Below are 14,738 nucleotides of genomic sequence, written 5' to 3' on the forward strand. Positions count from 1 at the left end.
GGGCTTGGCCTCTGAGGGGGCCCAGCTCATAGAGTCAGGTCTCTCAACCGAGGTTGTTGAGACCATTCTACAGTCCAGAGCTCCCTCCACGAGGAAACTTTATGCCCTGAAGTGGAGAGTATTCACTTCTTGGTGTAGTGACCGTCGGTTGGACCCAGTCCACTGCCCAATTGGTACAGTGCTGGAGTTCCTGCAGGACCGGTTCACTGCAGGTCTGACCCCGTCCACTTTAAAGGTCTATGTGGCGGCCATAGGTGCTTACCACATTCCTTTGGGTGGAATGTCTGTGGGGAAAGACCCTCTGGTATCTCGTTTCCTTCGTGGCACTTGGAGGCTGAGGCCTGCAGTTCGCTCTAGGGTGCCACCATGGGATTTGTCCGTTGCGCTGCAAGGCTTATCCCAGGCCCCCTTTGAGCCTATTGAGGAGGTTCCTGAGAAGTTTCTTACTCTGAAAGCTCTTTTCCTTCTGGCTATTTCTTCTCTCAAGAGAATAGGGGATCTTCAAGCATTGTCGGTTGCTCCGTCATGCTTAGAGTTTGCTCCGGGTATGGTTAAAGCGTTCCTTCATCCGAGACCGGGTTATATCCCCAAGGTCCCCACTAATGTGGTCAGACCTGTTGTTCTGCAGGCCTTCTGTCCTCCTCCCTTTCAAAATGCTGACCAGGAGGCTAATAATTTGCTTTGCCCTGTGCGGGCGTTAGACGCTTACGTCCACAGAGCTGCCCTGTGGCGTAAAAGTGATCAATTATTTGTGTGCTTTGGGTCCCCTAACAAAGGGGGCCCGGTGTCTAAGCAAAGGATGAGCAAGTGGGAGGTCGAGGCTATCTCACTTGCTTATGAGGCGGCTGGGCAGCCTTCTCCTTTGGCTGTCCGGTCGCACTCGACGAGGAGTATGGCGGCCTCTAAGGCCCTTATTTCAGGAGTTTCATTACAGGACGTCTGTGATGCGGCAGGCTGGTCCTCACCGCACACTTTCGTCAGGTTTTACTCTCTGGATCTAGACTCTGCTCCAGGGTCTCATGTTTTGTCTTCCTAGTGCTGCTCTACGGATTTCACACAGGACAGACATTTGTAGCTATGGAGGCGTTGGTATAGACGTTCCCCATAGCGTCATTCTCGACGCAACGGGAGTTCCCTTGAAAGGGAACGCCTCGGTTACGACTGTAACCTCGGTTCCCTGAAGAGGGAACGAGCGTTGCGTCGCCCTGCCATATCTCCTTCATGCCTGTCAGCTCGACTTCAGACTTTTACGAAGCTTTCGTTTTCTGTTTTGGGCCGGCTTTTATAGTTTCCTGGTACGTGACGTCACCCGCCTCTGACGTTCCGCCACACCATTGGACTGATTTTACATGTGCTTCAAGACGTCTTCACGCAAAGCGTTCCCCATAGCGTCATTCTCGACGCAACGCTCGTTCCCTCTTCAGGGAACCGAGGTTACAGTCGTAACCGAGGCGTTTTCTGGAGGCCCACCTACAATCAAAATCCTGGCACCGCTAGTGTGTCAGTGTATTGATTCATTGTCCCTTCATAGTTTGCAAGAGACATTTAATAAACTGAGCGTATTTAATAAACTGAGCGTAGCCTATTCATCTGTCAATATGAAACGCGACTTGGCCATTCTAATTAATGATCGGAAGAACGCGTATCGACCACCGTTACTGTAAAATATGCACGTATGTCCATTTAAACTCGATTTTGGTCAAATGTGGATTATATCATTACACTGGCAAGAATATGGTTACATTTAAAGATGCCGTACCAAGTATGACAACGCTACGTTCAACTGCTTTTGAAATTACGGTTTTTTTTCACTTCCTGAAAAGTAACCGTTTTGGACATACGTGAGTTTCATTGGGCAGCGACGATATACAATATACAAGTGTGTGATCATAATTAGAGTACTTTTAATAATCTCTCATTGACTCACTGCGGCCCGGTTCCCCCACCGCCGCCACTTGCAGATTGGGTACCTGTCTATTCGGTTAGATGTATTCTGGACAGAGTGTGCACAGATTCCAGTACTCTGTGGACTGGGAAGGTTAATGAATCTCAACAATGGTGACAAAAAACCCCAAAAAGAAACAAAATCAGATCAACTCTGAACGTCACAAAACAAGCTACTAAAGTCATGTGAAATGAATTGCTAGTCTACTCAAAGATGTGTCTTTAATATCAGTGAATCATGCCACTACATGATGACGATATCATCACCAATATGTGACCAACATCATCTGATGAAATTTTCCCTTGCATTTTTTTGCCATAATAAATGTGCATCAGAAACACACAGTTAAAGCAGCAAAATAAAAATGTATGTTAAAAAGTCAAGGGTCAAGAGCCCAACTAAAGCAAACACTGATCACCATAATTGTGACACCAACAATCAGCCCTCATGTTGTTTGCCATGATCCATGTTGTGCCATCATTGCCACATATGGCCCAGCTCTGGCTGACAGGAGAAATGCCATTACCAACAGGAGGCTAGCAGTGCCAGCTTGAGGACACATTCAGGCCTACATTGTTTGCTATGTAGGATATAGACATTCTTAGAAAACTTTCTGTGACTTGAATATGGGGGAAGGGAGTAGGGAGAGGGGGGATGCATAGAAAATCAATCAGAGAAGTTTGGGCAAGGTGGTGTCCTACACTCTTTCAATGAGATCTTCTCTCCAGGTTAGTGAGTTTTGTTGTTTTATTGCAGGGTGTTTGATCTCAGCTTTTTTCTTAGCAGAAAAACAAGTCTTACAATGAGTTAATCAGGCCAACCTCACCTGACACTCATTATCTCTCGCTATATCTACCCTTGTGTTGCCGTCAGTCTTTGCCAGGTCGTTGTTTGGACCATGTCTGCCATTTGCTCTTGCTGTCGTGTGTGTAGTTCCTGTTCCAGTTTTGTCTCTGGTTCATGTTGGATCACCTGCTGGAATTACCGATCAGCAGTTTGAGCCACTTGCCCACTGCAGTCCATTCCTCGCTGCCAAAGCCCGTCAGCTACCGCCAGCAGTCTGCAACATCTGACCGTCTCAGTTTATTTTGTACTTTTAATACTCTCATTGATTGCATTTGCTTTTGGATCCCATTGTTTCCTTAACCCCCTTAGGTCGGCAATCACGCCGGCATGATCTGCTCGCTTTATTCTTATCAGTGCAAAAGAGACTCAAAATACTCTGTTGATTTTGATCTTACATACAAGTTTCATACATCAATCGATCCTGTTAAGTGTGTATTTTTTTTTTTGTATACTCAAAATAAAAACAAAGTGTTGTGCTTTTTGCCAAATAAAGAAAAATAAACATGATGCGAGTTCTGCCTTATCTCTGTCAGTGAATTCCATTCTGAAACGCGTCCGAAAATTAACAATAACTCAGCGAATACTCAGTCAAACAGGCATACAGACACACAGGCATGAAGCTTGAATTCTCTTCTTTTAAATTAAGTCATTTTAATTAAAAACAAATATTCACAGTTTATGTAATACGTATGAAAAGAGAGAGATGTCAGTCGTTCTCATCTCAGCTCATTAAGTTTTAATGTGACCTCGCCCACGGAGAGCACGCGCTATTCAAACGCAAATTATCTAACCTGTGAAACGCCCACATCAGCTGGATAACACACACCGCGAGTTCACTTTCAGACTCATGTACTTTATGACGCTGTGAAGAATAATACTATCTTAATAATAATCCTGGAAAATTTACCTCAGAAGTGCTGGAAGTTTCATTTCGAGGAGCAAACGGATCCGGCTGAGGAATAGGTCAGTTCTATATTTGCTTTGTTCTAATTGCAATAGTGTCTGTACACGCAAAAAGACTGTTTAAATATGAATCGCGTTTTTGTGTGTGAATGAATGAACAGCTTTTACCAAACTCTATTGATATACTGAGATGAGTAAAAATCGACTACAATAATTGGATAGATTACAATTTCTTTACTGTAAAATACTGCAACATCAAATAAGCTTATAATGTTGCCAATTTCTGCTCATATGTTATATATATAGGCCTATATATATATTATGTTTTGCCAAAAATAAAGTCATCAACTAAGATGTTATTATAGTGTTTGTTCCAATGTAGGCTATATTCAAACTAATGAATCCTTAACTTTGAAATAAATATGATAAAATGTATACTTTGGTTTTAGATTACACTGGAAATATTGTTAACATTTTAATTGTTGTTGTAATTGTATAACCTTTTATACAATTAATAAAATAGCAAATATATATGTGACCCGATGTGGCGAAATGAGTTGGAAGTCGCAACGTTCCATTTTAAGATATGGGCCGTTTATGTGGAAAAACAATTAAATAATAGATTTTTTTTTAAAATTATTATTGTTGCTAAATTTCAAAGAACAGACATTCAAAAATAATCTCCTAAAGTTTCGTAGTCCAGATAATTGAGAAAAGGTATTTAAATGACTATTAAAGTTTACAAAGTTTTACTAAATTCGCTGGAAATGAATATTGCTTTTCTCAACTCCTCCTCACCTCTGAGCATTTCCCGGGAATCCCCTCAAACGTCTCTGCTTTCCAAATATGGTGTTACACGTTGTATAGAACCAATCATAAAGCTTAGAAATGTTCACAAACGCTGATCATTTGTCAATGGGTAGCCCCGTTTCGACTGACCGGCACGCGATTGGTCCAGCCATCCTCCTGTCAGACTCGTAGAGCTATGTGTAAACAAGCTAGCAGAAAGATTAAATATTATTAATTTGAGAAATGTCGCTGTCAAAAGAGAGCAAAGTCGCCAAAAGCGTTGAACTCACTGGAGGCTTCTAACCTAAGCTCTGCTGCTGGTCATCAAGAGTGGCTAAGGCTAGTCAGTGATTTTTTTTGGATCTGGTGTTATCCTCTGATGACAGCTACAGCGAAAGTGACAGCCCTGTGGTATTTATCGTGTATGGATGTGAGTGAGTGCAATTATTATGTGAGTGTATTTATCTGCAAGGAGAATCCATTACAATGTGTTTGATTTATTTTAACCCAATATTTAACTGTTGGTATCTCCGTTATGAATATGTTACACTGTTATTGTCAACTAGCCTACACAAAGATATGATTGCTTAACATTATTTGTTCTCTGTTTCCTTGTCTCTCTGCCTCTCTCACTTTCTCTCTCTCTCTCTCTCACACACACAGACACAGACACACACACACACACACACACACACACACACACACACACACACACACACACACACACACACACACACACACACACACACACACACACACACACACACACACCCTCTCAAGCAGAACTGTAGCACCTCTGTTCAATCTTTCTGATTTTAGTAAATGTTTGTAAAAGTGCCTTTTAAATTATTTATTCAAATAAAAAATTTAAAATAATTTGAGCTTCAGCCTGGCATAATAGCATATATTAATGTCTTTGGTCAAATTAAGCTGTACAATAAATAGTTCATCCCTTTAAATGCAATGGATTTTGAAAGATATCAACAAAAAACAGGCAAAAAACTTTAAAAGCGATTTTCTCAGGTTTTCAATTGGAAAAATAGGGCAGACGACCATAATTCAAATGTGTATATCTTTACAACCATTCAAGGTATGACTTTGACTAGGACATCAGTTGAAAGCTTATGGTATCCTCTTTCCATTAATACCAAAATCTAAATTTTGAAGTTTGGGTCACTGTGACTAATTTTGCTGGATCAGGTCACACACACATATATATATATATATATATATATATATATATATATATATATATATACAAAATCTTAAAAGGTCAATATAAGCCTTCTCTTTAAATTATTTTTATTGTGTTTTATTTTATTTATTTATTTATTTATTTATTGTGACACATTTGGGTAGAGAATATATTCCAAAACTTTCTGAAAATACAGTATGAGAACAATTAACTGCACAATTACTAGAAATGTTTACCTTGGATATTATACAACTTGCAAGCACAATTTGTGGAAAAAAAACAACAACTGTGTTCCCAACTGTGAATCTATTTTATATATATATATACAGTATATATATATATATATATATATATATATATATATATATATATATATATATATATATATATAAAACAAACATTGTTTTATGTGAATGATTAGGCAGGATGATTTTCACATCATTTTGAAGAAAAAACTCTAGGCGACAAAATGCATTATTCAGAAGTCTTATTGACACATATTTAGTATGTGTTTTGTGGCCTTATTTCAGAAACTTTCATTTTTTGTTTTTTTCAATAACCATGCATAAACATTATTCTCTCAAAAATACAAACATGTACATACATGTTGCTCACATATTATGATAGTCCTGTTTGTGCTAAATAGAGTGTAATTATACCTTTGCCATTAATATGTTTATAAGCAACTGAAAAAAGCTCAAATGTCAGGGCATGTCAGAACATCTCAAGGACCCCAAAAACCCCTCAGACCCAGAGGGTTAACAGAAACAGATATTGTGGGCTACACAAACCAGTTTATCAGCTCTGTCCAATGGTTCTCTACTTACTTTGTCTTTGTCTACCCACACAGGTTCCCTCTGCCAGTTAGATGGTAAGTTGTAATAATGACCATAAAACTCACAGAATGTGTCTTCTATGTCTGTGACACATTTTAACAAGGAAATCTCATTTCGTGCTCTCTTTCTACAGTATGTGGAAGAGCCCCACTCAATAACATGGTTGTTGGAGGAGAGAATGTGACGGCGAGGGCTTGGCCTTGGCAAGTCAGCATTAATATCATCGGCTTTACCCGTAAATGCGGCGGGACTCTAATCACCAAAGACTGGGTTTTATCTGCAGCTCGTTGCTTCATAGAGTATGATGTTTAACACTTTAGATACACTTGTAAATTGTTAATATTGGTATTAAAGCATTCTTTATCTATTTACAGACTGAGTGAATCTCAAATTGAGATGCACTTCGGGCGTCTGAGCCAGTCCGGCTCAAACCCTTATGAGACATCCAGGACAGCGAGTCGAATCATCAGACATCCCAACTATAACTTTTCCACAGTTGACAACAACATAGCACTGGTCCAGCTCTCCTCTTCTGTGACTTTCTCTGATTACATTAAGCCTGTCTGTCTGGCGGCAGCTGATAGTGTATTTTCTATAGGTACAGAGAGCTGGGTCACTGGATGGGGCACTGGATGGGGCACTGGATGGGGCAGTTTATGGGGCAGTGGTGAGTGAACAAATGTGAAGCTTGCCAGTTAACTGAAAACAAACAATACTGTAAACCTCAACAATTTACCTAGAATTGGTTTTTAAAAGCCATTAAATGTGTCCTCTGATCTGTGTCACAGTCCAGATTTCTGATATAGTGCAGGAGGAGATGATCTCACTTGTGAACGACAGTGACTGTTATAATATTTATGGACCATTTATCACAAGCAATACGATTTGTGCTGGATTGTTAAATCACGGAGCGGGAAGTATATGTCCGGTAAGATACCAGTCATTCATTTCAACCTTTTTTAATCCAATGCAATTTACAAAACACTACTCACCAGTTTTTGGTCATCTGCAAACTTTACCTGTTAACCTAGTTGCTTAATTAAGCCCAGTTCACTCCACTGATCATGAATTCGTAAACTACTACTTCATCATTTAAAAATAGAGACTCCGCAAGCTTTGTAAAGACATATGTCTAAAGTCTGTGTGACAAGCTTTCACTGAGGTACAGATCATTTCACATTGAGAAAAATATGCATCATGTTTATTTTCTTTATTTTATGAAAAAAAAACATTTAGTTTTTATTATGAGCGTACACAAAATAAAAGAAGACATTTAACAGTTTTGAATGATGTATAACACTTATATGTAAGATCAGAATCAACAGAGTATTTTGAGTCTCTTTTGCACTGATAAGAAAAAAAGCATGACCGCCGACCCAGGGGGTTCAGAAGAGGATCTATGACCTCTGGAAGCATCTCTTTCAGGAGCTTAGTCGGTATACGGTCTAACATACATGTTGTTGGTTTAGATGATTTAACGAGTTTAGATAATTCTTCCTCTCCTAGTAATGAATTTATGAAAATTTTCCTCAGGGAGACTACAACGTCTGATGCGATACTGTAGTAGACGGTTGCATAGTTCTAATTTTCTCCCTGATATTATCAATCTTATAAGTGAAGAAGTTCATAAAGTCATTACTGATGTGCTGCTTGGAAACTTCTGGGCTTGAAGCTTTATTTTTTGAAATAAATACCTAGGGTTGTGTTTATTTTCTTCTAATAGGGTTGAAAAATAAGCAGATCTAGAAGTTTTAAGGCCTCTCTGTAAGCAGGCTACACTATTGCATACTTGTGTCTGTAACAGTTGTTCACTATATATTGTCAGAGATATAAATGCTGAATGTTTGTCAATACAGGAAGACTCTGGAGGTCCAATGGTCAGTAGGTGTGGCTACCTGTGGATTGAGTCCGGCATTGTGAGTTATGGTAGTGAATGTAACTCCGAATATCCTGGTCTGTACACCCGAGTTTCTCAGTACCAGGACTGGATCAAGTCTTACATGAGCAGCAACCCACCTGGATTTGTCGAATGCAAGGTTGAAAAGCCGACATCCACTGAAAAGCCGACATCCACTGAAAAACCAACATCCACTGAAAAACCAGCATCCACTGAAAAACCAGCATCCAATGAAAAGCCGACATCCACTGAAAAACCAACATCCACTGAAAAACCAGCATCCAATGAAAAGCCGACATCCACTGAAAAACCAGCATCCAATGAAAAGCCAGCATGCAACTCCAACTTCAGAAGCATACTCAACCTCCTCTTATTTTCCCTTTCTCTCACATTCTCCATCATTCCTTTCACCTTCTCCATCGATCTCGCTTCCTAAATATTGTATGAACAGTAATTCTCAGGACTCTTTGATGAAGTGGACATTTGTGCTGTACATGCTCTCATAAATATGAGAAAAGAGCAGTTGTATTGTTATTTTTATAATTTATTCTTTATCTTTTAAAAAAAATTACTATTCTTGAAAACTCTCTTATTGACATTATAAGAGCATACAGTAATGAAGTTCAACATGCTTCTACCCTCTGAGATTCGACTTTTTATTTTATTTTATTGTAATAATTTTTTTGCATTATTGTTATGGTTATACATAACGCACGTTGCGAGTGCAACCCTCACTCTCAAACAGTGAAATACGGAAATGAGCGTGACGGGACCGCACCGTTTCTAGATTTGGACCAGTGACCAGAAGATTCGACTCGCTCAAGAGACGGTGTCAACAACAAGGGGAGAAGGAAATGGTGACAACACTGCAGAAAGTGAGGAAAAACATGCACAATCCTTCCACTCCGTTCATTCCTTGATCCACAAAGCTCGGTCCTTATATGGGCATGGCTCGCCAGTTCCTGCTCGCAATAGTTTTTCTGATGTGACGCAGGGAGAAGTACACGTACATAACCTTCAGAAATCGCCCAGTTTCCAGGAAACGTGCAGCGTCCGACTCAGGAAATGATGAAAAATAGAAAAGAAGGGTAAAAAAATTAAAAGAGGAAAAAAAAGCAAGACCCAACCTTACAGTTAATCTTCATATAAACAACATTCAGCATGTTTGACTTCATTTTCATCTAACTTTAGCACATTGAATTTGCATAGATGTGCAAAGAGCATATTTCAAACGACGCGCTTCTGCCCGTATCGCTGCCCGTAACTCATCGCTCGAATACACGACCAAAACCATTAAAATAACATCAGTTAACTGCTCAAAGTAACTTTTAACTCTGAAACATTAGTTATTTAACACATTCATGCAATATACTTCCCATTTTAAAACATAAGATGAACTCTATGCGTCTTTTACATACAACTGCATATAACACATAAGCATATAATATTTGAACACCATTTATCAAACATTTACACACAAAAAAACTAACCTCCGTAATAGAGAATTTATTAACTTCACTTACCAAGAGAATTTTGATTTTTTTCAATTATGAAGTTTTCAGAAAGGCAAAACTCCAACTTTAGGCCTGTATTTCCCCCGTAGCATTCGCGCTAACCTTCACCCGTAATCATTGACTGATGACATTCAATCCACACTTTTATTTTAAAATCTCTGTTATTTCTCTGATACAACTGTTAGGTTGTTCGTTTCTATTTTTTCTTCTCTTCTTTTTAGGATCACATTTTTCTTACATCAACATGATTTCTTTAGTGACCTGGGTTACATATATGTCTGATAAACAATATGCATAACCGATATAGGGTCTGGAGCTCTGCAATGTGATTAGGGAAACTGGTTGTTGAAAATGTAATTATCTTTAATCAATTACCATGTTGTAGTCACACTGTGAAGTCAGAAACGGTTCACGGAAAGTAACGAAGAGCATCACATAAAGCCGAAGAAGGGCGGAAGAGAAGATAACTCAAGCGCATGCTAACAGCAGAGCACATGTAAACCCTGCTAACAGGGAACGTTCTCATAACTTCAGCTATGTTCTGTCAAGTTTCTCTCAAAGTTATGAACAAACGTTCTTCTAGTAACGTTAATAGAGCGTTTGTTATTGAAGCTTGTTTCCGCCACTGAATAAAAAATTAAAAAATTAAATTTATCTCACAATTTTGAAGTTTACATCATTACTGACTTTTTATAAGAATTGTGTCATTTAAAGTTGCAATTGTGAGTTATAAAGTCCAATTTTAAGGGAAAAAATAATGACTTTTGTTCCTCAGAATTGCGAGTTACACCTTCTGACACCTTTTATTAGAATTTTAAATGCTACTGGCCTTCAACATAAAAATGCGTCATATTAGCTTTTCAAAGCTAGCTGTCAATAAAGCCACAAACACAGCCACGCATCAACAAAACTCAATTTTATTTTCCAGGACCTCATATATTTTCAACAGAACTGCACATTCAACTGATCAATTACATTGAGAAAAAGGTTTTAAATATTTAGCGAAAACATGAGACACTTTAAACAAAACGAAATGAATAAAAATGAAACTGTACACTAATTAAAACCAAATTCAAGAATGACTATACTTGTAAAGGGCACTGCAAGGACAGGACAGTGATTACTGTGCTACATCCCAATCAGACACACACTCTAATAGGACCATCAGGGGCATACCATATTTATCCAATTAATACTGTCCTTCAGAATCTGACGAATATACTTCCATGTCTCCCTGAAGACAAAATAAGTACAATTTACCCTTATCTTTGTTTTAAAACTTTGACACACCTTGGTTCTTAATGCATCATGTTTCCTTCTTGAGCATCAGTGAATGTTTTCACACTTTGTAATAGTTGTGTCTGAGTCCCTCAGTTGTCCACGGGTGTGAATAGATAGATCTCATCATACAGTTACTTTTGGAAAGGGTTCAAAAATGCAAAATATGCTGGAAAACCAACAAATGTGCAGGACCTGGAGGATTTTTCTAACGGACAGTAGACGGTGGTGAACATGTGACCAGCATCGGCCAATAGTGGGGCTGCGTTCTGACGTAGAACCCGGAAGCGCTGCACGGTTTACTACATCAACAGCGTAGGAGATTGACATGGAAGAGATTTACTGTTGTAGGGTAAATCAAACTATACCGTGTCCTTTGGGGGAGCCCACTTGCTTTTTTGTTTTTTTCACCATGGGGTGCTCATGCACTTGAGTCAAAAGAGGACTTACAATGACTTACAGAGATACATAACAGCTAAAGTGTATGCAAGCACTATATAGGAATAGGATAAATCATTATAGAGGATTTACCCTATTATACTTTATCAACACAAATTGATAGGGCAAACAGCCACACACAAATAATTATAACTAGTCTGTCTTTAAATTCACATGAACATCATACCATACCAGAATACCATAATTCCTCCATTCAGTTAGGCCTAAGACATCGAGAGTCTACACTACACTAGATGTCGCCTTGGCTACTGCAGTTCATTGGAAAGAAACCGTAGCCAAGGCGACATCTAGTGTATATATCTATGCACCAGTCTGCGCACACGTCACACAGCAGGATGCGCCCGCGCCCTCAGATCACTTGGACGTGGCTGTGTTCAAGAGGTAAAAACAATATAAATACTGTTCGTTTTCTCACACAAACCGCTCGTTTCGTGTCTTAGGCCATCAATGTGTACTTACGATGGGGAATTGTTTAATTTGGACGATGGGGAATTGTTTTAATTTGGACTCTGTGCATGCTCTTTGAGACAGTGACCATCGACCTGCATTATATGACTGACAGACAAGAACGGTTTGACCTAAAAATATCAAAATTGAATCTACTGCGGAAAAAAAGACACCTACATCTTGGATGCCCTTGAGGTAAGCTAAAACATACCAAAATTTAATTTCAAAGTGAACTATCCCTTTAACACAGAATCGACCACAAACTGCAGAATGGATTTCAAGGCCTCGTGTGTAGATCAATGGCCTCCAACTTTTATATTTTTTCTACGAATCTTTGAGTTAACATGTACTAAACATGAGTGTAATGTGCACCGCAGCGCCACCACACCTTGATTCCCATGACAAGGATAGCATGTATAGTTATCTTTATTGAGGTGAATTAGGTTTAAATCGCCGGCATGAATGAATTATATTTTTGCTATTTTACACATAATAATCCACGATGATCACATTACACAAAACTAAAATTACACGTCAAAATAACATTGTCAATATTTTTTGAGATCCCCCAAAATTTCACAAATTACATTTTCAGGGGAGCCCATGTCTCATTAAAGGAGAAGTTCACTTTCAAAAAAACTTTTGCTGATACTTTACTCACCCCCATGTCATCCAAGATGTCCATGTCTTTCTTTCTTCAGTCGCAAAGAAATTAAGGTTTTTGATGAAAACATTCCAGGATTTCCCCCCATGTAATGGATTCTATTGGGACCCAAACGGTAGAAGGTCCAAATGACAGTTTAAGTGCAGCTTCAAAGGGCTTTAAACGATACCAGACGATGAATAAGGGTCTTATCTAGCGAAACGATCAGTCATTTCCAAAATAAATAAAAAAGTTTAAGTTTTATAAGCACAAATGTTCGCCTTGCTCTGTTCTGTGATGCGCGTTCGTGACGTCACGTAATACGCAATTACGTTGAAAAGGTCACGCTTGAAAAATTTCTGTCCTGAAGAAAATGTTCTTTTTGGCTTTTTAATATTAAAACACCCAGGATACGCACACGAAATGGGCATTTTAAACGATAAACTGACACAAATACATTTGAAAATGTGTATATGGTCCTCCTTCCGCACATTTGTAAACACGTCAAGCGTGACCTTTTCAACGTAATTGCGTATTACGTGACGTCTTCAACGCGCATCACAGAACAGAGCAAGGCGAGCGTTTGTGCTTATAAAACTTAAACTTTTTTATTTATTTTGGAAATGACCGATCGTTTCGCTAGATAAGACCCTTATTCATCGTCTGGTATCGTTTAAAGCCCTTTGAAGCTGCACTTAAACTGTCATTTGGACCTTCTACCGTTTGGGTCCCAATAGAATCCATTACATGGGGGGAAATCCTGGAATGTTTTCATCAAAAACCTTAATTTCTTTGCGACTGAAGAAAGAAAGACATGGACATCTTGGATGACATGGGGGTGAGTAAATTATCAGCAAAAGTTTTTTTGAAAGTGAACTTCTCCTTTAAGGGGAGCCAAGCTCCCCCGTATTTCGCACCCTGTGTAGATATGTTTGGCAATAAAAGTGTCATGAAAATACTGTAAAATCCAGCCTATCACCTTGAGGAGAGTGTTGAAGTACCAGACACACAGTTTGCCTTGAGAGACACATAAACATGTTCTGACCTCAAGGTTAAACACAATGATGGCTGCCAATAGAGGGCGCTAGGATGCCGTCCTCCCTGAGCTACACACACACAAAACAATAATAAATGATACATTTAGTGGAACCTTATTACACACTTTAACAGTCGAATTGCAATTGTTTTTTTATTTAGCTAAGGACGGTTATATCACCTGTCAACTGGCTATTTAACAATTACATTCAGTCCTTCGCTGCTGACGGTGTGCTTTTTTGTTTGTTACGCCGCCGCCAAACAGTCTTAGCACCAGCCGCCACTAGTTAAACTTGCAAATTAACCTGCTTTTCAAGTCTTCACATTCATCAGGTTAGGAATACTGATGTAATAACTACAAATCGAAATTTCACAGCTCAACAGCACCAAACATTTAGTGTCTGTTTTGAATGGGGATAAGATTAAAATGTCAAACACTACTGCCTAGTGTTGTTGGAAACAAGGGTATCTCCTCTGAGTTTTCTCTCTGATGGGATCCCTCAGCATCTTCTCTGTTTATCTCTCTCCCTCTGTTCCCTGTAAGAAAACAGAAAGAATCACATATGGTGAAAAGACAGTAATGACTGTTTCTATAAATCTGCAATACACTGATCTAAAGAGTGTAAAAATCAGGAACTTTTATCTTATCAAAGACACATTTAAGTCAAATATAAGTTTTTTTTTATTTTATATATATATATATATATATATATATATATATATATATATATATATATATATATATATATAGGCTGTTTATGTTCTCTTTTTTATATTGGGGCATGGATGTAGGACTTCTAACTTTAAACTGGATCATTTTTTATTTTATAATTTTTACTAAACATTACTAGCAGTTTAATACTTGCATATTTTATATTTAACACCAGGAAAGCTGTGTGCCTTTAGCCGCATCTTCACAGAGATCTGATCTAAATAAGATCTTTATAATAA

General features: G+C 38.6%; 3 protein-coding genes and 1 long non-coding RNA gene across 5 annotated transcripts in view; 2 read left to right on the plus strand and 2 right to left on the minus strand.

Annotated features, from left to right (window-relative positions):
• The window catches only part of LOC309498573 (uncharacterized protein), a 42,675-nt gene that overhangs the window by 19,687 nt on the left and 8,250 nt on the right, over nucleotides 1–14,738 (minus strand). The window contains exon 9 of one of the 2 annotated variants that reach the window (XM_082169357.1): nucleotides 13,934–14,324. The exons of the other annotated variant lie outside the window; for it this stretch is intronic. Within the exon in view, the coding sequence (XP_082025483.1) occupies nucleotides 14,218–14,324 (107 nt within the window). The 3' untranslated portion in view covers nucleotides 13,934–14,217. Of the gene's footprint in view, nucleotides 1–13,933; nucleotides 14,325–14,738 lie in introns of those variants that run through there. 2 annotated transcript variants of the gene reach the window in all.
• LOC309500022 (GTPase IMAP family member 8-like) overlaps nucleotides 1–14,738 on the plus strand; it is a 127,974-nt gene that overhangs the window by 16,965 nt on the left and 96,271 nt on the right. The window lies entirely within an intron of this gene.
• LOC309508452 (trypsin I-P1-like) lies at nucleotides 6,911–8,847 on the plus strand (the record flags this gene model as incomplete). Its single annotated transcript, XM_082183092.1, has 3 exons — nucleotides 6,911–7,181; nucleotides 7,303–7,442; nucleotides 8,371–8,847. 3 exons carry the CDS (start codon nucleotides 6,911–6,913, stop codon nucleotides 8,845–8,847), a joined length of 888 nt encoding a protein of 295 aa, XP_082039218.1.
• On the minus strand, nucleotides 10,824–12,721 carry LOC309503857. Its single transcript, XR_014207898.1, has 2 exons — nucleotides 11,971–12,721; nucleotides 10,824–11,907 (listed from the first exon to the last, which is right to left on the minus strand). It is a non-coding gene; the product is annotated as an uncharacterized lncRNA (long non-coding RNA).

Source organism: Leuciscus leuciscus (assembly GCF_965113295.1).
Source record: "Leuciscus leuciscus genome assembly, chromosome: 1".
Classification (NCBI taxonomy): Eukaryota; Metazoa; Chordata; class Actinopteri; order Cypriniformes; family Leuciscidae; genus Leuciscus; species Leuciscus leuciscus.